Source organism: Papaver somniferum, unplaced genomic scaffold (genome assembly GCF_003573695.1).
Source record: "Papaver somniferum cultivar HN1 unplaced genomic scaffold, ASM357369v1 unplaced-scaffold_117, whole genome shotgun sequence".
In the NCBI taxonomy this organism is placed as follows: Eukaryota; Viridiplantae; Streptophyta; class Magnoliopsida; order Ranunculales; family Papaveraceae; genus Papaver; species Papaver somniferum.
In genome coordinates, this window is record NW_020620714.1 from 2,578,822 (window position 1) to 2,602,726 (window position 23,905).

The 23,905-nt window shown below is 36.4% G+C and overlaps 2 protein-coding genes across 3 annotated transcripts; one reads left to right on the forward strand and one right to left on the reverse strand.

The window, feature by feature from the left end:
- Positions 1-2,508: 2,508 nt before the first annotated feature.
- On the forward strand, positions 2,509-14,102 carry LOC113330031. 2 transcript variants are annotated; one of them, XM_026576882.1, is made up of 35 exons: positions 2,509-2,890; positions 3,260-3,353; positions 3,536-3,627; positions 3,737-4,260; positions 4,384-4,585; positions 4,688-4,993; positions 5,111-5,261; positions 5,389-5,526; positions 5,689-5,770; positions 5,894-6,141; positions 6,254-6,367; positions 6,545-6,804; positions 6,977-7,216; positions 7,326-7,481; positions 7,747-7,884; positions 7,973-8,212; positions 8,542-8,669; positions 8,869-8,992; positions 9,483-9,647; positions 9,807-9,954; positions 10,072-10,172; positions 10,395-10,556; positions 11,097-11,144; positions 11,254-11,361; positions 11,472-11,546; positions 11,807-11,857; positions 11,941-12,087; positions 12,179-12,309; positions 12,394-12,481; positions 12,604-12,663; positions 12,732-12,915; positions 13,076-13,227; positions 13,302-13,372; positions 13,480-13,636; positions 13,826-14,102. In XM_026576882.1, exons 1-35 carry the CDS (start codon positions 2,669-2,671, stop codon positions 14,012-14,014), a joined length of 5,496 nt encoding a protein of 1,831 aa, XP_026432667.1. In that variant the 5' UTR covers positions 2,509-2,668; the 3' UTR covers positions 14,015-14,102. The 2 variants fall into 2 exon arrangements, with proteins under 2 accessions (XP_026432667.1, XP_026432669.1); XM_026576884.1 differs by lacking the exon at positions 2,509-2,890 and having other exon boundaries at positions 3,308-3,353; positions 3,744-4,260.
- Positions 14,103-14,219: 117 nt separating this feature from the next.
- Positions 14,220-15,028, reverse strand: LOC113330032 (pathogenesis-related protein 1C-like). Its single transcript, XM_026576885.1, has one exon. The coding sequence runs from the start codon at positions 14,969-14,971 to the stop codon at positions 14,339-14,341; it is 633 nt and encodes a 210-aa protein (XP_026432670.1). The 5' UTR covers positions 14,972-15,028; the 3' UTR covers positions 14,220-14,338.
- Positions 15,029-23,905: the final 8,877 nt, after the last annotated feature.

The following is a 23,905-nucleotide window of genomic DNA, read 5'->3' on the forward strand; positions in this document are numbered from 1 at the left end:
ACAAAAAACTAGTAATAATCAGAAGATTCATACACCTCAGAAGAGCACTAAGAAAGGAATGGCTTGAGCATCTCCAAGAACAATCCAAAAGTCCTTTAACTCAATTGATCATTTATGCATCCCCAAAGTCTCCCAAAACTCCGTAATCAATATAATAATTAAGAAACAACATAGAAGGGTCAAGTAATCTGTCTATCTTCCACAATAAGTAAGAATTTCTGCGTAATTTAACCAACTTAAGTTGAAGAACGGAAACCAAACTTCAAACTGAAAAAACCCTCTTTGGAGCTTTCTACTTTGTTCGGCGAGTTTATGGTATATTATGTAACCAAATTAAACAAGTAATTCCATAAACTACCTCTCCAGCATTAAAAAAAGAAGAGGCTTATCAAAGAACAACAATACTGATGGTAAATCCATCTTCGTACCTCAATAAACCTTAGTTTTCGAACACCTAAAAATATTTTAAACCCTAGGTTTTACAAAGAAATCAACAAACCCTAGTATAAAACCATACAAATCAGTAAACCCTAGTTTTGAAACAACAATTGTATTAAAGAATCGTACCTCAAATTGGGTTAGCAGCAGCGAGAGAAACGTGATAACACTACAAAAATTACTTGAGAGTTTTGATCTCCTTGTTCTTCAAATGATCCACTTGATCAAGCAATTTTAGAAGTATGAGACGGCTGGGGCTTCCGAAATTAGTTCCCTCTTACTATTTTAATATTTCATCCAACGAGGCAGCTGACTGTATTATACCCCAAACGTGACTATGTACCCCCAATCGTGACAATGCACAAAAACTCAGGACCTTAGTGGTATCATCGTAAATATTTACTAACATTTGCCTATATTAGTCCGTAAAACCTATGTTTGTGTAATAATTTATAGAGACCATATTTTATGGAAGAAATTTTCAAAAAGGCCCTAATTTCGATAATTAAAACTGCCGCCCCTAATGATCTGTTCAGCATGTTATATTCTTGGAATCTTTCTCTAAGTACAAATCAGCAAACTCAGATTTGGAGTATGATCTCAGTTTCCATCATTTGGTGTATTTGGTTGGAAAGGAATTCCAGAGTTTTTACCAGCAAGGAAAATACAGAGATCACCGTACAACACAAGATTAAGTACACCATTTTCACTTGGAGTTTGATCTTCAAAGATTTCGAATCTCCTAGTTTCACTAATGTGATGACCAATTGGCCACAATTGTATTTTGAAAACTTGTAAAACTGAGAAGTAGTCTGTTACTTGCTTAGTTCTCTCTTTTTTCTTTTTGTACTCCTAGAGGGTGGTACAAATCTTTTGTACCCTCTCCTTTTCGATCAATGAATTATCTTTACCGATCAAAAAATAAAAAGGTTCAACTCCAAAGCAAGTCGATGATGCTGTTTCTTCTCCCTCAGCTAGTGAAATGGCTGAAAGCATGAGGGAATACAAATATTTGTTGCCCTGTTTACAGTGTACGTTGGTTGTAGAGATGAACAATTACTCTAATGTCCCGGTTGCTGTGGAGGTGGATTCTGCATTTGATCCCTCCTGGTGTCTGAGAAAACTAAATGAAGCATATGCCGCCAAAATGGATCCCATCAACAAAAGATGAATCTTCTGTATGGCATGTAGAACTTGGTAAGATGTATATATCCTCAAAATATTAGCTTCAAATCTATTACGACTTGATTTTTATTCATGAAAATAACGTCTAACTTGTAAGATAGTGTGATAATAAAAGTGTGAAGGTATCCTTCATCTCTATCAAATAATGCAAGAATTTTGGTTATTTTTGCAAATAAATGTTTTTTGATAAACGCCTGGCCTAAGTTTTCTTATAAGATTTTTTTAGTATCTAGATCACCTTCGAATATATTACAAAAAGTTTGGAACCTACTGCCTATTTTGTATGGTAAAACAAGCCAATGTGCAAGATTCTTACATATCTCCTGTTTTTTTGTTTTCTTTTGGGGTTTTTCAGTTTGCCCCCTAAACAAATTAGTGATTGGACTTGTCCCACTAATTTATTAATAGTAATAACTTTCCCCTCTAAATTGAATTATGTGTCAAAAATACGGTGTGTACGTGAAGATACATTTGGACACATGATATGTTGATGCCTATGTGCAAGTTCCATCGACATGGTAAATCAATCCAAGTGATATCCCTAAATGCAATCATGGATTTTCAATTTGGCTTATCTTCCAGTTTTTAATTTTTTTTCTTTTAACTTATTATTTTTTTAGGTTACATTTTACACGCACACGTTTGCTTCACATAAACATAAGAAGGATATTTTTAGCACAAAAATTAGTTTAGGGGACAAAGTTACTGCTATTAGCAAATTAGGGAGGAAGTTCAATCATTAAACCATCATGAAAATGACAAGGAGTTCTAAGGGCGTCGTACCCTGGCCGGGCCTGGCCATAAAAGAAAACCAAAAGCACGAGGTACTCAACATAAAAAAGCAGGTGCCTCAGTAAAAAAATTCTGTAACACTAAAACCCCAACCTCCATTCCTCTTTCTTTTCTAGGGTTTATCAGAATCGCTCTGCACCTTGGCGCCATTCCCAATCGAGAAACCAATTTCAAACCCTAATTGTGATTGCAACAACAAAATCACACCAATTCTGTATTCAACAAACCAGAGCACCACCACCGCCATCAAGCAATGTCATCACAACACCCCCAACAGCAACCAGTAGAGGTGGCGGAGGATATGAACAACAACAGCATCACAGCCGTCACTTGTTCCTTAACATCTAGTTTCGGTTTAGTTCCTTCAGAAGCGATTCCAGCAATTATTGATTGTATTTTAACTTCATCATCAACTTCGATTTCTACTTTGTCTCTCTTCAATTCGCTTCTCAACTCGTTCTCTCTTTTCACTAAGGTAAACTCACTAAATTTCAGATCTGTTTGTCTTCATTAATTGAAATTGATATCGGAATTGGAAATTTGTGTTTTAAGTTTGAAATTAGTTGCAAAATTCTGATTTATGTATCACATTGTAGGTCAGGAACGTATTAGGTTAGTTCATACCCAAATTGTTTAGGGAAATGCTTGAAAACTTACCAGATTAGGTGGCAGTGGGTACCATGCCGTATTTTCCCTTGTATTGTAGCATTCACTTCGACCTAAGGCCTGGATGTAGGTGACACCTATGGTTGCTAGCAACTTGACAATAGCAGTAGGGAAGCACTTATTCGGTTATTTGGCGTTGTTTTTTCTCGCTTCATGGGTTATCTCTCTTATCCTGTAGGGCATTGCGGAGGAAGATGAAGGGGTGGATTCGAGTCGGTACAGTTATATCACATCCTTGGTAGCTGCACTTTGCCACCTTGTCAAGAAGTCTGGTGAGTTATTTACGTGGTTTCAGAGGAAGAGTAATGATTGTGTAGGTTATCGGGGTATCATATTTCTAAGTGTATGAAGATAGAAACTTCTTTTAAGAGTAAAATACACACGCTAGAAAGGTGTTGGTTTCAAAATTTTCAAATGTTGTTTTGTTTGACTTTTTAGTGGCGTATCCTTGCAGGCAATGCGAATGTGTTGCAAACGTTTATCTGGAGAGGCTTTCTTCCAGTGCTTAAAATCATAAATGAAACTGACCATGAATTACTCAACTCGGTAAAGATAGCCTTTTTTATCTAATGTATTTTTTTTATGGAATATATGGATATGTATGTATTATGTGGCATTTACATGTTTTTGATCACTCACATGCTCCTTATTTTAGATTACAGAACTACTATGCGGCGTTGTGATTGAGAGTAATTCATGGACAGTGATAGAAATGACACTGGTACCTTCTTGTTTTATGTCAATTCGTCTTTCTACAACCATGCTTGAAAATGAAGAATTAGTAGTGAATGAAAGAAACAGTCACTCATCTTTTAAAGGGTCAAACGGCAAGCTAAGTCATTCCGACGTACTTACTGAGTCGATGCCAGCTCAGCCTGTATCTTTGTCCAAGGCTATCACATGTCATATTTTGACTTCATTGCTCACTGCTTCCCTGAGATCTAATCAACTAGAAACGGACAGTGCAGTGGAACCAGTGGGGGAGAATGGTTGTTATGCAGTAGATTTTGCGATTAAGTTACATTCAGATCTCTGTGATATGACAGTGCGAATGCTTTCTCAAACGCCCGAGCACAGATCCTGTGCTATTCGGTTTCTCCTTCCGGTCATTTTTATGGCATTTCCTTCGACTTGTTCTGTTAAAATCTCTGAACATGGGCATAAACCTGCGGATTCCAGGTACGGGATTGCATTTATTTTCTGGTAGATGTATACTATACTTCTATTTTTTTATAGTTATTTGTACATAATGCAATACACATTGGTCACTTGGATTTTCAACTTCTTGTAATTTGTTTTTAGGAGGCATTTCTTCGCAAAAATATGGAAATGCTGCCAAAAAATGTTCTCTCTTGGACCTCTTGGGAGGAAAGACGCATATAGTGTACTGTCCTTGTACTTGTCTCATGACAAAGGATTTGGAGTGGATGTTGTAGATAACGGGATTGATGAATTTGATATAAGAGCTGAAAAGGAATTTTGGGATGAAATAAAGCAAGGCTTGGTAAACATCCAAACTTAATTGTTCCAATCAGCCCTTTTTTGCTCTGTTTTGGAAATACTCTCGAATTTTCCTGATAAGTTAACTTTTCATATGCCTACTTAGGTTGATAAGGAGGGCTGTGTGAGAAAACAGTCATTACATATACTGAAAACAGCAGTTTGGCGAAGTGAAGGGAGCCAATGCTGCACTAGTGTTTCCGAGGCAACTTTGGATGAAAGTAGTGCAAATGCTACCACAAAGAGGGGTCAGTGGGCAGAAAAGGAGGCCAAGTCAATGGGAGTGGGGCAAATATGCAAGCCAGATGATACGTGTTTGAGTGGTCAGCAGCGATGGGAAGCATTCATACTTCTGTATGAGATGCTTGAAGAGTACGGTACTCACTTAGTTGAAGCTGCATGGAATCACCAGGTAGCTTAATCTTTTCCTGAATTTAAAACTTCTGATCATTTCCTGATGTACTATCGACAACCAAATATACTGTTATCAAATATTGCCCACTAAAAGTGTACTAATTACTCCTTTCAGATTTCACTGTTGCTTACGTTTGCTTCGGAAATCGATTCTTCTACAAATCCTGCTATTGAAGTGCATCAAATGCAGTTGGAAACTGTTCAAGGAACTTTTCGCTGGTTGTCGGTTCTATGGGAGCGAGGCCTCTGCCACGAAAATCCCCAGGGTATAGTTATTGTATCTTAACTGAATGATGTTCAAGCCAAGCATCTTCTTTTCTTTCTTATTTTATTTGGTTAAGTAGGTGGTGATCCTGAATTTAACGTAAATCCATTATTTGTTTATATTTACAGTTCGGTGCTTAATTATGCAGTCTATTTTGGGAATTGACTGGAGGAATCTGGGAAATTGTGCAAACGTAGTGGCTCAAAGTTTTGTACTTGGTTCTTTCATACAAGGGTTGAATGATCCTTTTCACCACAGAGATTTTGGTTAGTTTTGCAATCAAGCTGATAATTCTTACAATCTTATGCAAGTATTCACAAATATACAAATCTATGTGGATCATCCTAAGACATAATTATCCTCAGTTTCCTGTTATAGTGTTATCTATTGATTCTACATTTCTGATCACTTTATTCAAAATGTATTAGGTTCCAAAGGAGTGTACACTTCGCAAACAATTGAAGGTGCAACAAATTTCCTGCACCACTTTTGTAGTTACTTCACGAAGAGGTACATATAATACAGAAGTAGACACTATGTACAAAAATAAAAAGGTCAGCATCAGAAATACCAAATTTCGGTGCTGTACATGTTGAAATTGAATGACGAGGTTTAATAACTGTTCGTTTGCAGAGAGCGGATAGCATTTCTGAGCAGTTTGGCATCCGTTGTTAAGCGAGAGTCATTTGGGCGAGCTGGATTGATGGCTCTTTCTTTCTGCATTGCTTCATCTGCTCGTGGATCTGAAACACATTATATGGATTCATCACTATCTGCTGATGGAAGTTCCCTAGACAATGACAAATCATTAGTATTGGATATTCTGAGACTTGTCATCGAGAGCAGCAAACAACACTTCAACCCAAATTATCGTCTTCAAGGTCTCTAACTTGTGAATATTTTACATTTTAGTAATTTATCATCAAGATGTATCACTGTTCAGTAATAAGTTACCCAGATCTTAATCAATTTTTTTGGTTTGTGGTATACCAGTTTGTGAGAAAGTCTTAGACGCTGCCTCTTCTGTGATGTGTACCTCGGACGTGCCTGTTGAAACTCTTATGCACTTCATTGCTAAAGTCCCAAGAGAATTTACTGATTTTGGTGGTAGGTAGAATGGGCGAAATGTGGAATAACTCAAGAAGTGCAATATTGTTTTGTTTCCTTGTTTTAGTAAATCCGCCTAACATTCTGTTTTGAATGCTAATAAATTTTTTCTGTTCCTTATTTAGACAGATAGCTGTACGCGGAGGTTTAATATGTTCTTTGTACTTCGAAATCTAGGTTCCTTGAGAGAGAAAGTGAAAAAATGGTTGTCTAAATGCGAGAAGAAGAACTGGCAATCTGACTCCAAAAGTAAACTATGTGTTTTAGAGAGTCTTTATGATTTCCCCCAAAAGTTTGTACTTAGTCACAATTTGCCTGAGGCATCCGTCGATTACGATGATGAAGATTTGGAGGCATGGGGATTTGAAGCCCAAAGATGGGGAAGGCTTCTTTTCCTCAATATTACAGAGGAACTGCAATTGGAACCTTTGGTCAAGGTTCGCTTTTTCTCGGAGCTATATTTTTTTTTGTCAATTTAATGCATGCCTATTCATGTTTGAAAACAAGAATTCCTTACCTTTCTACCTATTGGCTCTTCTTTTCAGTAAGCGGATGCATTTTCTGGAAAAAATAAGTTTTTAATTTTTGATTTTAAACCTCAATTTACAGTTTCTCCAGGACTACGGAGTTCGTATTTTAAGACAGAACAACCATATGGAACGGGTTTCAGCGAAGTTTCTTATCCTTCTTCTAAGTTTGATCCAAGAGCTCTCAATCATACAAGGGAAATATACTAATTCAATAGCTAGTCACGTGAATGTTTCCATGGTAGAAAACTCAGATCTATCAAGTGAAAGAGATGCGTCCATTCAATTTGAGAAGTTTTACAGTCATTTTACACATATATTGGTAAGAAGCCATGATTCTACACTATAAATTCTTTCTCCTTTGTACTTGGTGAGTTTTTACTGGTTGAAAGTTATGGAATGGTCATGGAATCCTTGGATGTCACGTGCAGGAGGAGCTTGTGCTGTTTGCCAAATCATCTTGTTCCATATTCTGGGCCAAGCCAATGGCAGGTGATGAGATTTTATCTTGTGCTGTTACAGGAAAGCTTGGTGGCCCAAGTCGACGGCGGTTGTCTTCTTCCATGGCAACAGCCATACTGAACGCTGTATGTTTCTTGTTTATACAGTATTACTTGTGTTTAGTTGTTCATAATATCCCAATTCTCTTCTCACACATTTGTGTTCACGGTGTATTACATCGTGTGCAAATTCATATATGTATTATTCCATCCATACCCTCCAATACCATTTGAGTGAATTTTCCCTTGTAATATTTTTTCTGTCCATTGATACAGACTCATATAAGCTGTACCGATGCTTATTTTGTTAGTAGCTCTCAAATGTTGATATTTTTCTCATGTGATGGAACAGATACTATCAATGAGAACAATAGCATCTATCTCATCATGGTGTGCACATTTAAGAGATGATAATATGCTTGATTCAGCATTTGCTTTCTTGTGGAGTTTCTCTTGGAAGGTTATCTTATCTCCCACTTTTGACACAGAGGTAATTGGAATTGACCATAAAAATTTCATATACTTTACTGTTCATCACAAGCGTTTACGATTGACTTACTTAGAGTGCCATAGTGCAGGCTGGAGCAGAAGTTCGCCTAGCAGCTTATGAAGCACTGGCTCCTGTCTTGAAAGCAATGAATTCTGCTAGATCTCCGCTGGTTTTGGACTTGATATTGGCCAATGACCAAGTGCTACCAAAAGTAGAAGGCAAATCTCTGTTAGATTCTTTTGTTCTTAGTTTTCTTCAGAACATCAATGATGTTATCTCAGTTGGGGCTCTAACGCGAAGTCGACGTGCAGTTTTAATGAATTGGAAGGTAATTATTATGTTCAAAAATCCAAAACTAGTCCTGGTTGGCAATCTGTGAATGCCATTTTAGATGTTTGCAGCGGATTGCAATTGTCAAATTTGTGTGTGCTTAGTGTCCCATCACAAATTGTTGGCCTGTTACAAACGTTTCTTAATGGGAAAATAAATTCTTTTGGGGGAGGTTCTCAATGTGCAACTTTGGTGTGGTACCAAGTGCAGCCTCGCCCTTAGTACTGTTTCAACTGGTGTACTGATCCCCAAAAAAGTTTCAGCTGGTGTAAATTTTTATTTTCTTTTTGTTAAGCTTTATTAACAAATTTATTTTTCTTGATTTAGTGGCTTTGTTTGGTCTCACTGTTGTCAATTCCATTTTCTGTCCCTGAAAATGGAGTTCATACAGAAGGAACTACAGCATTCTTTTCCGGTTCGGCAATACAGAGTATTTTCGTTGATCTTGTTGAGAAGTAAGTAAGAGTATAAGCAAGATGTTGGATTATCTTGTTGTCAGTTAACTTTATTCAAGTCGCACCATTTGTGGGCAAACATGCTTTTACGCTTAGCCATATTTGTGCTAATGCACTTTTTAAATGCTCCACGCTAATGCACTTTTTAAATGCTCCACTTTTCTTATCTGATTTCTTTCTGGCTAAACGATATTTGCAGCCTTGAAAATGCCGGGGAAAGTTCTGTTTTGCCCATATTAAGATCCGTCAGATTGGTTTTGGGGCTCTTCACTTCAGGAACGATGGTCTCAGATGTTTCCGCTAACAATATCTTAGATGCTGAGGTTTGCTCCACCACTTAATATTGCTATGAGTGTAAAATAATAGTAATATCTATATTTTGTTGCAGGAGAACTTTTCTGTGTTTACAATTGTATATAATTTGTTAGGCTGCACTACTCACTACAGTTATGCATGAAAAGTCCTCATTTATTTTTGGCTTATTTATGAAGCCTGAAGAGAAGGTTGCTATTGTAAACCATATTATAGTGGACTGTGGAAGGAACTGATTTTGAAAAGATTAAGAGCTGATTCTGAAAGATATATAGAAATATCTGAGATTAAGTACATTGTTTTCTGTAGAACGATCTAGCTTATGCGGTGAGAGCTCGGTTCGGCCCTTCAGAACTTCAGCTAAACGAGCGTTAATGTTTACCATCTAATTTGACCTCTTCTGTTTTAAGTTTTGAGTTATATGTATTGTTCTCATGTTTAATTATCCTTAATTTAAAATCTATAATTGTTGATATCATGACCTTGTTGTATTACCTGCAGATGATGTCAAAATTGATGCGTTCATCTTGGATATTTCATGTCAGCTGCAAGAAACGTAGGGTTGCACATATTGCTGCCCTTCTATCTTCTGTGGGGCACCCTGCTATATTTAGTGATGAGGCCATGCATGAAACTGCTGACGGCGTTCAAGGTCCGTTGAAATTGGTAAGTTGCAGTATCTTTTTTTCTTTTGAGAATGTATTGTGTAACTGTTTCATGCTTCTTTAATTTAAACCCACAAAAAAACTACGTAGTTCAATGAATTGTTTCCACTGGCCAACCATTGTGGAAATTGTAATCGTAGTTCAATATTTTTCCTTGCAGTTTGTTGAACAAATTCTTGAAGAAGGCACAAAAAGTCCCCGCACTATTCGTCTTGCAGCTTTGCACTTAACGGGGCTGTGGCTATCGAATCCAAAAATAATCAAGTATTACATCCAAGAGCTGAAGCTTCTATCTCTATATGGATCTGGTATTTACTCGTACCCTTACTCGTTAAGTTTCAACTTGTATGTGCTTTTAATTTCCTGATATGCAAGGATGCTTCACACTCTTTACCGCATAATCCTATTCTGCGTTCCTTTCACAGTTGCTTTTGATGAGGATTTTGAGGCGGAATTAGCTGAAAGTCATGATGCTAGAATGGAAGTCCTGCTTCTGGCTAAAAGCCCAGATCCGGAACTGACTGAAGTATGCCAAGTGTCTTACATATTATTATAATTGTTTGGAACTGTGTGCTAGAAAGGAAGTTTTACTGAAAATCAGCCTTCTCCATCTTATAACTTCTGTGCCATAACCACTAATAACTTTCCCTGGATGTGGATAATTGAGTAAAAGTTGGATAACCATTCACTCCAAGCTTGTATTTTATCCAATTGTCACTAACAAGTTTCGCAATTTCTAATTTCCCAGGCATTTATTAACACAGAGCTGTATGCTCGTGTATCTGTTGCGGTTCTCTTTCACAAGCTGGCGGACTTGGCTGATAAATTGGGCACAGTAAAAGAGAATGAAAATTGCCATGCTGCACTCCAGTCTGGAAAATTGTTTCTGCTAGACCTCCTTGATACTGCGGTATGATTCTTGGAAGTAGCATTGGGTGTTTCTGTTAATTATCCTTGTATATATTATATGAGCAAAATCAAATTCAAATATGTTTTAGATGGTTCATTTTACCCATCTCAACAACCATTTTGACACATTTCATTTAAAATAGTAAAAATCCAATATAGACAATATATTAGGATCTTGCGCTTAGTAAAATCATGTTGATCCAATAACATTAAGCTTAAATCTTGTACCCGGTTATGCAAATACAAATACAAACCCACTAAGTAAGTTAGGTTGTTTGAGAATTAGTCTTCTCTGCTTTCTCAACATTGCAGAAAAGTAGGGGATACTAAGGCTGCAGCATGATATTAGAGGAAGAAAAACTTTATTACCAACTGTACTAGCTCATTTGTTCTCAATAGATCATGATTATATCAAGTGATTTTTTTTAGAATAGTCTATATTGGCTATCGAGATGATAAATAACCTTTTGTTATTAGAGCTTGGATAATATAGTACTTCGTTATGATTTGATTATACTAACACCGTTGAGGTGATATACAGGTGAATGACAAAGACCTTTCAAAAGAACTATATAAGAAGTATAGTGCTGTGAGTTCTTTTTAGCTCTATCTAGAGTGCTTCCTTTTTTCATTTAATTAGTATCCGTTTCCACTCTGTCACTCTGTAGTTATCTAATAACTGGTTGTGATATTTTCAGATCCACAGGAGAAAAGTCCGGTGTTGGCAAATGATATGTATATTATCCCGATTTGTTCGTGAAGATGTGGTTAAGCAAGTTACATTTAACTTGCACCTGTGCCTATATGTAAGGAATCCAAAATTTCGTAAGTAGTAGCTCCAGTGTCCACTCCACTGGAGCTAATAATTTTACCTAATAATTTTAGAAACGAACTTATCGATTATTTTTACTTGTAGAGGAGCAACTTGCCAGCTGTTCGGCAGTACTTGGAGACTTTTGCAATTCAAGTTTACTTGAAATTTCCATCACTGGTAAGCTTTTATCGAAGAAATTGGGAGAACAATTTTGTGTGTTCCATGTCTACTTAAATCACTGGTTTGCAATACCTAGTGTACTTATCATCATGAACTCTTACGTACTTACGTTAAGAGATATTTGATCTTTTTCTTTTTTCTTTGTTGGAATCTTAGAAAGGCATAACTCAAACTGTTTTGCATAATTCCATTATTACTTCGATATTGTTTGTTTCAAATATCCTTATTTACGTCAGTTTATGCTTTTCATCCGACAGGTTGCAGATGAATTAGGTCCTATTTTTCGAGACACTAACATGAGGCCTCAGGTAACAAATATATCTAAAATATTTTTGTCGTTCCAGCTCTTTGGGGTCTCACCCTTTCAGTAACTTTTACTCATCAAATGTAGGCACTCTCTTCATATGTATTCATTGCAACCAATGTTATCCTACACACAACTGAGGAGCAACTGCGCTTCCAACATTTAAATCAGTTACTTCCACCAATGATTCCGTTATTAACTTCACACCACCACAGTTTACGTGGTTTTGCTCAGGTAAGATTTGTATTTATTTTTAAAGCCGAAGTTACTACTCAATCCTTGAATGAATCTACTTATTATTATCTATTAATACTCCTTGATGCAGTTGCTAGTTTACCAAGTTCTATTCAAGATGGTTACACCTCTAGATGCTGACACTTCAGAGTCTGCTTCATTAGAAAGACAGTGTTTTGAGAGCTTGAAATTGTATTTGGCGGAAAATACCGACTGTGTTAGGTAGAACCTCTTTTTGCATATGAATAGCTATCTTGTTTTCAATATTTGTCACAGAATTCTCATAATTGGATTATTTTGTTGCAGGTTGAGGGAATCAATGGAAGGATTTCTTGATGCATTTCATCCCATTACATCTTCTGCTCCCTCAGGAATTTTCTCGATTAAGAGCAAGGTTAGGACCTGAAAGAATTCAGATTGCAAGTGTTTTGCACTCTGAACTGGCATGCTGTTTTTATTTTTATTTATGCGTCCATCGTTTGTTCGTTTCTCAGAGTTATCTTTTTATTGATGAAGGAACTTGAGTTCGAATGTGTGCCACCATCTCTCTTGGACAAAGTGATCACATTTTTAAACGTGAGTACACTAGGACTTCCGTGTTCTTTTTTACTCTGTGGTCCATATCTCATTGTTCACTGTGACAGGATGTAAGGGAAGACTTACGGAGTTCTATGGCAAAAGATGCGGCTACGATCAAGAATGAAAGCTTAGTAGCTGTGGAAAATGTTAACGACACTCAGGTTTCTAGAGACATGTCGCTGGATTTCCAAAAGAAGATTAGTCTCTCCGAAAATGAGAGACGGGATTCTCATCTTAATTCATTTTTAGGTATTAACTAAATCACGATTTCATTCAAATGGCATATATAGGTCAAAATTTGAATTCTGATTCCAAAATTTGGCATCTTATGAACTTCCGTAGGATAACAGAGTACTAAATTGTTTATAGACCTTGTAACTATTAATTTAAGTAAGCTTATTTCACTCAGAGATGGAGAAGGAAGATGAGCTTCTCAATGAAGTTCTACAGTCAAGAATTGCAGCTTCGGAAAGGATAAAAGCATGTCGACAGGAGTGTATCGTTGTTGCATCACTAATTGATCGCATACCTAATCTTGCAGGGTTGGCCCGGACCTGTGAGGTATCCAAACAAAAGGCATCAAATCTTTATTATTTGTTCTATTGATGTTGTTATTAACATCCTTCACATTGCAGGTATTTAAAGCAGCTAGTTTAGCAGTTGCTGATGTTAGTGTTGTAAACGATAAACAGTTCCAACTCATCAGGTCAGTCTTACTTAAATAGCGAAATTATTTGAAAATTGGTTGTCTCCTTAATGCCACTTGGACTTGTTTCTTTGTGCCCACTACTAATACTCTGTTTTGATTGTTAGTGTGACTGCTGAGAAGTGGGTACCAATCAATGAGGTCCCAGTCAGCAGTCTTAAAGTGTACTTAGAGAAGAAGAAGAAAGAGGGTTTCTCTATCTTGGGTTTAGAACAAACTGCCAATAGTTTGCCCCTTGATCAGTATACGTTCCCCAAGAAGATGGTAAGAGACTGTAATTTTTAAGTCATAATTCCAAATCTCTTTAACCGTTTCACTTCCAGATTACAATCTTAAAGATTTATAGCCACTAGTATTCATAGTTTCTTTTTATGCACATCTAGGGCTTAAAAAGAGTCGAATCGAGCTGGTGTTTTTTTCATTAACTGATCATGCTCTGTAATTTTATTACAGGTGCTGGTCCTTGGTCGTGAAAAGGAAGGTATACCTGTGGATATAATTCATGTTTTGGATGGTTGTGTTGAGATTCCTCAGCTGGGAGTTGTCAGGTCTCTCAATGTTCATGTGAGTGGTGCAATTGCTTTATGGGAGTATACTCGACAACAGCGAACTCAAAACTCCTCCACCCGTATCACAAATTAATACGTAACACAGGTGTTTCAATGTAGCATTGTGTAACGACGTTTAAATTCAATGTGTATGCCAATTGGCTATATTCATCATCTGAGTAAATCCGTAATATACATCTGTCGGGTAGAATAATACCCACAGCAGCCTGAGCAAGAGCCCAGTGACCTAGCAACTCTTGCTTGCTTCTTTGAGGACCAAGAAGCAAATATACACTAACTTACACAACATAAAGAATATACACACTAACTCACACAATCAAACATCTTCTTCCGTAACCAAAAAAAATAAAATAAAAACCGATTTGATATCATAATAAATCACTAATGCACAAGCTAATCAATACGGTCTCTCGCCTATAATATTACCCGGCGGACCGTAATTACAATTCATAAAAACATCACCATCATCACACTCAACTCTAGCACATCCGATTCTTCTCGTATTTCTCCACACAATTTGTGTATAATGGCCACACTCTTTACCGGCTTGACATGTATTGGTAGCGTATGAATAAAACTTCTCCTCACCAGCCCACGCATTTACGGCATCCATCGGTTCCCAAGTTGTACCGCTTCCCCAATAAATATTTTCACCTAATTTGAAATTCCCCTCAGGGAATGAATGTTGTAAATTACAGTCACTTTTCCTTTGTATTGCCCACGATCTTGCATACTTTTCAAGTTGTGAATCCCATATCAATGGCATCTCCAATTTTTGTGCCCTTATCCAATTATGAGCAAACAGATATTGTATAGACTCACCAATACAACCCCAGCATAAACCCTTAGACACATTATGTACCCCCTCTTTATCTGGCTTTGGCCGACGGCCAATTATTACAGTTTCCTGTGTGTTTTGCGCATTTGACAATTCTGAGGCTGCTGGATGTAGTTGTGTAGTAGAATTTGCAGTGATTATGAGTGAGATTAGACACAAAAGAGATAATGGAGAAGAATGAATGATTTTCATGGTTTATCTTTTTAAGGTGTTTTGAGTCACAGAGAAGGAGATGAAATACATGGTTAGCTAGAGAGACTTGGAGTTATTGAAATTTTATCTGCTCGTGAAGAGGGTATGGCTTTTTGTGTGGCAACGTCCCGTGAACCATGAAAGTTGTGTTTAGTTTTGTTTGGTTGTTTTCTGGTGGGGACATTAGAGTCCCTTCCATGGTACATCTAGAAACTGCAATAATGTTGAAACGGGCATACATCACAGATGCCGTAATGTTGTACCGACTACCGGCCGGCATCTTACATTTTTATCGTACGTAAGAGAGGAAAAGATTTTAGAAAAAAAGAGTCTGCCATTAACTGGCTCGGCTCCTCTCCAAAATCCCCCTTTGAAAGTATGCTACTTGCGACTTATAACATACAATATGTTTCAACAAAAATAAATTATGTGCAAATACTAGTAATAAAAATCAACCATTCTCTGCTCAGATCTAGTCTATTTTGGACTAGATCTGAGCAGATTTCTTAATTATTCCTTGCTTTCTAGCTTAGTTAGTATATTAGTTTAGTTTTATTATGTTTTCTATTTATCTACACCGTTTTGGTGGTTTTATCTACTCTTTTAAGGTTTATCTTCGGTTTAATGGCGGTTTCAGGTTATTGGGTAGGGTTCTAAGATCAATAGTGATGCTCTCCAACGACGAAATCTCAATCTTTGTTGTCTCCGGCAACGAACTCTTCATCGGAATCTTCATAATCAATTTATCCGGCGACGAAATCTTCATCGGTGGTCTTTTTGACGACGGAAGCTTCATCACTATTTACAAGAGATTTGAGCAAATCACTCTTACTTTGGGAGCATCTCTTTATAAAGAAGAAAAACAAATTAAATGGTTGGAATTTAATTCCAAGAAAAACCATCCTTCTTCCGATTTAATCGGATCTTATTCATACTTGTATTTGTCTTACTCCGGTAATCCTTCTCTTTCTCTTGTCGGATTTCTCGATATTGTATTCTTACAATATGTTCTTTTTACTTTGTATTCTCTTATTTATGATCTTAAACTCATCGTAACCTTGAAATCCCATTAGTGAAAAGGTTCCCTGTTTATCAAAAAAAAAAAAAATTTAGTTACCGAGTCACAGAGTGAGGAACTCAAAAGATTTAAAGTTAATTTGAAGGAAGCTACAAAGGAAAGACCATATCAGAAATATTTTCTTTCGAAGATTGGGTTTAGAATATTGATTAATTAGTTAATGGAACTGTAAATTTCCAAGAGACACGACATGAGATAATGAGCATGGATTAATTAGTTAATGCAAGTACTAGCTAGCTAGAACATCTACATGATCTTATTAGCATAGCAAGAGCAGGAAATACATTCACAAGAAATTCATAAAACAAATTAGCGAACTTAATTATACCATATCTTCACTCAAAAAGAAAAAGAAACGGATCCATAAACAAAGTGATTATGAGCGATTATTAATCCAAGTACTAGTATGGTTGCCCTCAACCATCTAATACTCTAATCGACATAAATACGCAATAATCTTATTTGTGAAATAAATCAAGACACATAACTAGAAATACAAAACACAAATTTACAAGCTCCAGTATCATGATCAATCACTCTAGATCGAACAAATTAGTTAGCTAGTTAGGGACATATCCCACCCGAAACCCAGCTACTGCATGATGTAAACCCAGAACAACATGGTTGGAGGAAACCATAGGAAGCACCAGATTGTTCGCATTTACTTAGCTGAGCGTCCACATAAACAAAAAAAATCTGGAGGAACATAAATGCTACAAGGAAGAAACTCATCAACCTACTGCTTACCATGTTTTGCTACTGATTTAATTTTTATTTCTCCGCTTATTTTGTATTTTGTAGGATGTTGAGAAAATTGTTTGTGAAGAATTATACTCTTATATAGAGCATTTGGCGCATCACGAATTTATCAAAATATTATCAATAACTAATTACATATTCATTTTCTTAATAAAACATTGAATCATGCATGCACATGCACTCATTAAATGAAACAATTATACCTTTCAAAAAAAAAAAAGAAACAATTATTGCAAAATATAATAGACTGTTTTCTTACAAAGCCCACCTAATATCTCCGCCAGTTTAGCCATGTGTACGGGGAGATGTTTCATCGGATAAATTGGCTAAAATGGGTTCTGCTCCAAGCCTCCAACTCCAAGTTGCGATAGACCCGCCTTCTTGGGTATGCTTGAGCATCAGGATTCTAGTTATTACCGGTTTTGTTAATGGGTTCTGCTCCAACTTTTTCATCCAATTTTCTGTTATAAATATTAATAACAAGTAACAACAAAATGAATCGGATACATGACAGGTTTATTGTTGATAGTTGACAATTAATTGTACGGAAAATGGATCATTTATCCAGATATTTTTAAAACATGGTTCAAATGGACGAGTAAAAATTAGTATGGGTGAAATGTACACTAAAAAAATAGCAAGGATGAAACTGGATTCATCCTGACTTAAACTTAAAAAATAGTAAGGATGAAACCGGATGCATCCTGATATCAATTAAAAATAAGAAAAAATATTTGAAAATGGGTAGGATGAAACTGTTTACATCCTGGCTATTTTCGCATTTTTGTCCATTTAAACAATATCAAAATCTAAATGTCTTTTTCACCCAGGAATTATTGATTTTGGTCTTTTTAACCAATTTTGTGTTAATTGTAATAACCATTTTGAGAAATTATTATTTCGTGTTGGCGACAAAGAATCAGATGCTTTCGATTTCGATAATTTAATGATCCAGCTGTGCACTTAAATTGTCATAATCTAGCTTCATCATGGTAATTACTTCCAATATCCGGACATCATCTGGTTTACCCCTTTTCTTTCAATGGGTTCTTTTACGATAATTTCACGAAGCAAAAACACAAAATTTATTGACCGGGAATCGAATTACAATCTCACAGAAATACGACGTTTTTTTTTCTTTGATTGGTAGAAATACAACGTTTCCACAACGAAAAACACATAATTCAACGAAAATATGAAATACGTAAAGAAAATTACACTTCCTAGTGATTATGAGCAAATATTACTGACTGAGTACAAGTCGATTGCACTTAAGTCGTAGCCATCTAACAATACTCTAATCAAGACAATATACATCTCAATAATCTTATTGATAAAGCAATAGACGTAGAAAGAAGTACAAACACAAATTAACAAGCTCCAATATTACGAATAACCTTAATGTAGGCTATGACACGTCCCCCAGTCCCAAGTCGTAGTGCAGCGGGAATCAAGACAACATGGTGAGAGTAACCAACATGAATCACCAGGTTGACCACAAGCTTCTACAGCATCTGCATAAACAAAAAGGGTGGAAAAGATCATAACCAACACAAGGAATAACAAACTCGTGATCTTGTTGATTGCCATCTTTTTTTCTATTGATGATTTATTTTTCTCTTTTTTGTTGTTGTTGTTGGATGAGGAAATGGTTTGTGAAGGATACTTCTTATATATAGTACTTGGAGCATCAAAATAACTTCGAAAGTCAATGAAATTATATCGGTAATACATCATCAACTAATTATCAAGACATCATATATAACGAAACATTGATACTCATGATTCTACTATCAAGTTAATACTCGGGTAATGTCATTATTACCCGATAATTCTGTAATCTGTGACGATCTTAAATAATTTGTTATAATCTAGCTTAATCATGGTTGCTATCAATATGTGCCCTACAAAACATTCAATATACCGGGTCTTGATCAAGTTGAAGTAATATTATTACGAAGTGATAAAGATATGTGATGAATGATGCATCACCTTAATGTGAATTTACAATAATGGTATAGAGCATCGATTCCTTTTCAAGACCCAGCACAATGTACCGCCAAAAATGTGCTGGATCTTGAGAAGGAATCGATGTTCAACATTGTGGGGAAAACCTCGGACAAGGTAACATTGACATTGGCTTGGTGTTTAATGGAAAACGAGAGGGACTATAATTATCATTGAGCATTACGACAATTGAAATTATTCTTCCGGGAAAATCTACTTCCGAGTAGGGCTGAACATGGTGTCGGTTAACCGTTGGAAACCGACCGAACCAGACCAATAAGCAAGAAACCGAACCAAACCATTTAGATTTGGATTGGTTTGGTAAAAAATGTTGAAAAACCGACATTACTGGTTTGGTTTTGGTTTGACCTGCCAAAAACCATTGGGGAACCGATTAATTTTTAAACTTAATTTCTACCGTCGATTTAAAAGTATTAGATTCTACCCATTAATTTAGAGGATAAATAAAAACCCTAAATATAATATTTCATTATGATACTCTCCCTCTTTCTCTTTCTCCTTCTCTCAGTCGCCTCCCTTCTCCACCCCCAACTACAGCTGCTGCTACTCGACTTTTTTCTTCCCGTCTTCCTTCTTTTTTATTTGTCAATATCTAAATTAAGATATATTACATATCTTCATTTGATCTCTAGAATTAGAGTAAGCTTTAACTATTCTTGATTTTTTTTTTTGTATATTTGTGTAAACCAATACTATCGGCAACTACGATTTTTTTATCTGTAAATTTGTGTATTTTTTTTGGTTTGACATAATTATTGGTTAACCAAAAACCACTGGGACAAACCAAAACCAATTGGAACCATTTGGAAACCGAACCAATGGTTAATGGATTGGTTTGGTTTAGATTTTAAGAAACCAATAATATTGGTTTCGGTTTTGGTTTGGCTAGAAACCGAACCAAAACCGACCATGAACATCCCTACTTCCGAGGGTCATCGTAACCGATCAAGATGACGCATTGATGAAAGCAATATCCGACTTCTTCTCGGACGCACACAATTTCCTATGTACATATCATATACGTCAAAATATCATAAAAACTTGCCATGCCTTGTTTGAACCCACTAAGGAGAATATTAAGAAGAGAATGATTGTTCAACTAGAGGAAGATGTTCGAAAGAATAAACTATACCCCGAAGAAGAAGAAGATGATAGAGGAAAGATAAAGGAGCGAGTGGTCAAAGAACATGCGGAAAATCATAAAAAGTGGTTGGAATTTCTAAGAGATTGGGACAAAGTTTATTGGTCTCTTACCGAGGTTATGTATGAAAAGAGATTGGAGAAGTTTATTGCCGATTGGAATGAAGTTTATCCGACTGTTGTATGGTATTGTCGGACTCAATGGTTGGATAAGTTCAAGGAAAAATTTGTGCGTGCATGGAGAAACTGGTATAGACAATCCAACCTAGAAGAGTGGTAAATCTTTGTGCTTAGGATTTTGGTCCCTTTGTTGGGAGGATCGTGTGCTACCGTGAAGGTCAATATCGGTGTGAGAGAAAAACTTGTAGAGAGAGGATTTTGGTGTTCTAGTATTTAGGGTTTGGGGGTTTGCCTTCTAGTGTTTCCATGTTTCTCCTATGTTACTAGCATCTATGAAGATGGTGTAGAAGAGAAGACATGAAGCTGGTTTGAGGAATGGTTAGATAATTGATTTCTATGGTTTCTTCAATGGTGTTCTCGGGTATGTCTTGTTAACTATTTGGTCTTGTCTTGGGTTGTGGAAACAGCATGTAATGGTCTTTGATTTAATGGAAGTTTTTCTGGTGGTGTTGGACGTGGATGTAGCCTGTAAAGGTGAACCACATATATCTTGTGTTGTGGTTGTGTGTGCTTCTTTATCTTTTGTCTCTCTTATTATTTCCCCAATGTTTGGTTCAAATCGATTGCCCTTTGTGATCCTGTGATTCCACTGCGCTAAGGTGCCAATTTTCCGAACAATTGGTATCAGAACCCGAGGATGGGCTGGTGTGATTGAACCTGGAATTGAACAATGGTTTATTATTCGGGTGGAGATATTTGTTTTGAAGACAGTGTTTCAATCGATGTTTACATAGAGATGGATTTGTGATGTAATTTAAAAATCGGAGATTCAACTTGGTAGAAGTGTATGTTCTTCGTTTAGTTTTATGATGTAGTATGGGATGCAGAACAAGGCTGAATGAGGTGGAATACATATTTACTTCTTGAAGGGTGTTAGTAATCACACAGTATAAAAAATGGGTTACAAAGTTTGGAGAAAGGATGGGGCTACGAGGTCTCATGTAGAAGCAAGTTCAGCAACGCTTCGAAGTTATGCACGAGATGTTATAGATTTATGTTCTTAAGTCTATGTGAAACTATTCTTGATTGCTTGCACGAAATTTTGAAGAATGTGCCCGATCTCGGAAGCATGTACCACGGTAATTTGGTCATTCACATGGTATATATTCTGAGCGAGTATGTTGGGTGTGATGGTGGTAAAAGTATGTCAGATTGGTGATGGCTTTGGTAATCGCTCAAAGGTTTAAGCATGTTAATCACAGTGGAGATGTCTGATGGTTTATTTCGGATATATACGGTAATCATGACATGTGCTGGAATTTGATATTGAAGTTAATTCTTCCTTTCTGGGTTAAAATTCAATATGTTGTTATCTTACTGGTTAGGTGGAGCTAATGGTGATTCTTCTGGATGGTTTTTTTGCTTATCAATAGTGGAATCTGTGCAAGGATTCGTTGATAGTGATTGAAGATTTTTCATGGTGTTTGTGAAGCGTGGCCAGTTTCATAAGTGTTCTTATGAAGAAGATGGTTTGAAGACTTTTATCAACGTCATGGTGTTTTGGTCGAAGAGATGGTTCTATGAAGATGGAAGTTCGGGTTTGAGCTTCAAAAATAATTCTACGGATATATAGAGATGGTGGAAAACTCTGGCGGAAGATGGAGGTGGGCTCCTGTGATCGTCTCATGCTTGATAGCATGATCCGAGGTGGAGAATTGTTGGTTTCGAGACGGTGGTCAGGGTTGAAGTTTTAGTAAACTTCTACCTTAAGTAAACTTATTCCTAAAGTTTAGGAACTTAAGAGCTAAGTTAGGAAAATTTGTTCCCAAAGTTAGGGCTTCTTGAGGGCCAAGTTTGTGTCTCTATATATAGGACTAGAATTGTAGGTTTGTAAACAATCCGATCTAGAAGAGTGGTAAATCCTTGTGCTTAGGATTTTGGTCTCTTTGTTGGGAGGATCATGTGCTACCGTGAAGGTCAATATTAGTATGAGAGAAAAACTCGTAGAGAGAGGATTTTGGTGTTCTAGTATTTAGGGTTTGGGGCTTTTCCCTAAACCTAGTTTCTAGCGTTTCCATGTTTCTCCTATGTTACTAGCAGCTATGAAGATGATGTAGAAGAGAAACATGAAGCTGGTTTGAGGAATGGTTAGATAATTGATTTCTATGGTTTCTTCGATGGTGTTTTCGGGTATGTCTTGTTAACTCTTTGATCTTGTTTTGGGTTGTGGAAAGAGCATGTAATGGTCTTTGATTTAATGGAAGTTTTTCTGGTGGTGTTGGCCGTGGATGTAGCCTGTAAAGGTGAACCACATATATCTTGTGTTGTGGTTGTGTGTGCTTTTTTATTTATTGTCTCTCTTATTATTTCCCCAATATTTGTTTCAAATCGCCAATTGCCCTTTGTGATCCTGTGATTCCGCTGCGCTAGGATGTCCATTTTCCCAACAATTTGTTTTCCTAGAGTATTATATTTATTTTCTTGTTGTTTGTTTGTTTTTCCGATAAAATATTATTTATTCAGGCGGCGCTTTCAACCTTAGACCTTAGAGGAACGGAAGATCATGTCATGTGTAGGCATCCATACGGAAATCACAATCGTGGGTTTGGCCTATTGCTTTAATGTCACGGAAAAATCTTGTCATGCATTTTTGAAACTCATCATTAATTATTTATTTTTGATTGGAAAAATCATCATTAATTATTAACCTTTTCTGTTCCTAGAAAGTTCCGCAACACGCGACATTAAGAGTACTGTTAACTTGTATACTCGTATACATGTTAAGGTTCATTAAAATAAAAATTCTTTGCATTGAAAATAAGATTTGTTTGTTTTATTGCAATGAAAACAACATTTCTTTGTATTGGGAACGGATTTGTTGTTTTTAGTACAAGAACAACCAATTTCCAGTAGAATAAAACAAAAAACACAATTTCCAATATCCAAAAATAATTCTTTATTAAACCTTAACATGTATACGGATATACAAGTTAACAAAAGCGCCACATTAAATATCGTGCACCAAAATTGTCCATTCATATTACTGAGGGTGGACTAAGAATATGTTGTAAGTAGAGTAGATCCACACCAAAACTTAAGGGTTCCTAGTGGTCTGGCCTGGCGGGTCTGAGAAACACCTCCAAATCTTTCCTGGATGGTTGTTTCTAGTTAAGTTTCTCGAATTTCTTGCAAACATGTGAATTACTTTTATCTTTCGGTAGCCTGTTCAACTCGATGTCATGAGTTCACCATTTGACATGGATATTGTTAACCTTTTCTTCATCCCAAATGAAGCCTTAAATGTTCTGCACAACGGAACATTTTGCAACTTGTGGACTTTTGATTAGCTTACTGTTTTTATAATATTTTTAATAGGTGGTGACAGGTTAACACAAACTAGGATGGATCTGACAGGGTCGTAGGCTTGGAAATGGCCTTCGGAGAAGATGAGGTAACATGTTCCATCACTCATCGTTTAGTTTATGCATTTTTATAATGAATTCAATGTGAATACATGAACAGGATACAGACAACCAGTAAATGGCGTTTTAAAGAATTGGCAATTATTGACTGCTAACGATAATGAATGACATATGAACATGGCAGACACAGTTAACAGTTGTTTAACTATATATGCATTCCAGTAAGATCAAAATCTGAGATTTATGCCATTTCTTACGGTAATTCAATTAATATTATGTCAGATATCAATGACTAAACACCATTGCCAGCTATTCCTTGTTAATTGTTATGTTAGTGGGATTTCTATTGGAATCTTCCATCTATAAACTCACAGCAAAATGCTAACC

Coding starts and splice junctions, on each gene's coding strand:
- LOC113330031 (XM_026576882.1), top strand. CDS start 2,669: ATGTCATCACAACACCCCCAACAGCAACCAGTAGAGGTGGCGGAGGAT. Junction 8,993..9,482: donor ACAATATCTTAGATGCTGAG/GTTTGCTCCACC, acceptor TATTACCTGCAG/ATGATGTCAAAATTGATGCG. Junction 12,482..12,603: donor TTTTCTCGATTAAGAGCAAG/GTTAGGACCTGA, acceptor TTATTGATGAAG/GAACTTGAGTTCGAATGTGT.
- LOC113330032 (XM_026576885.1), bottom strand. CDS start 14,971: ATGAAAATCATTCATTCTTCTCCATTATCTCTTTTGTGTCTAATCTCA.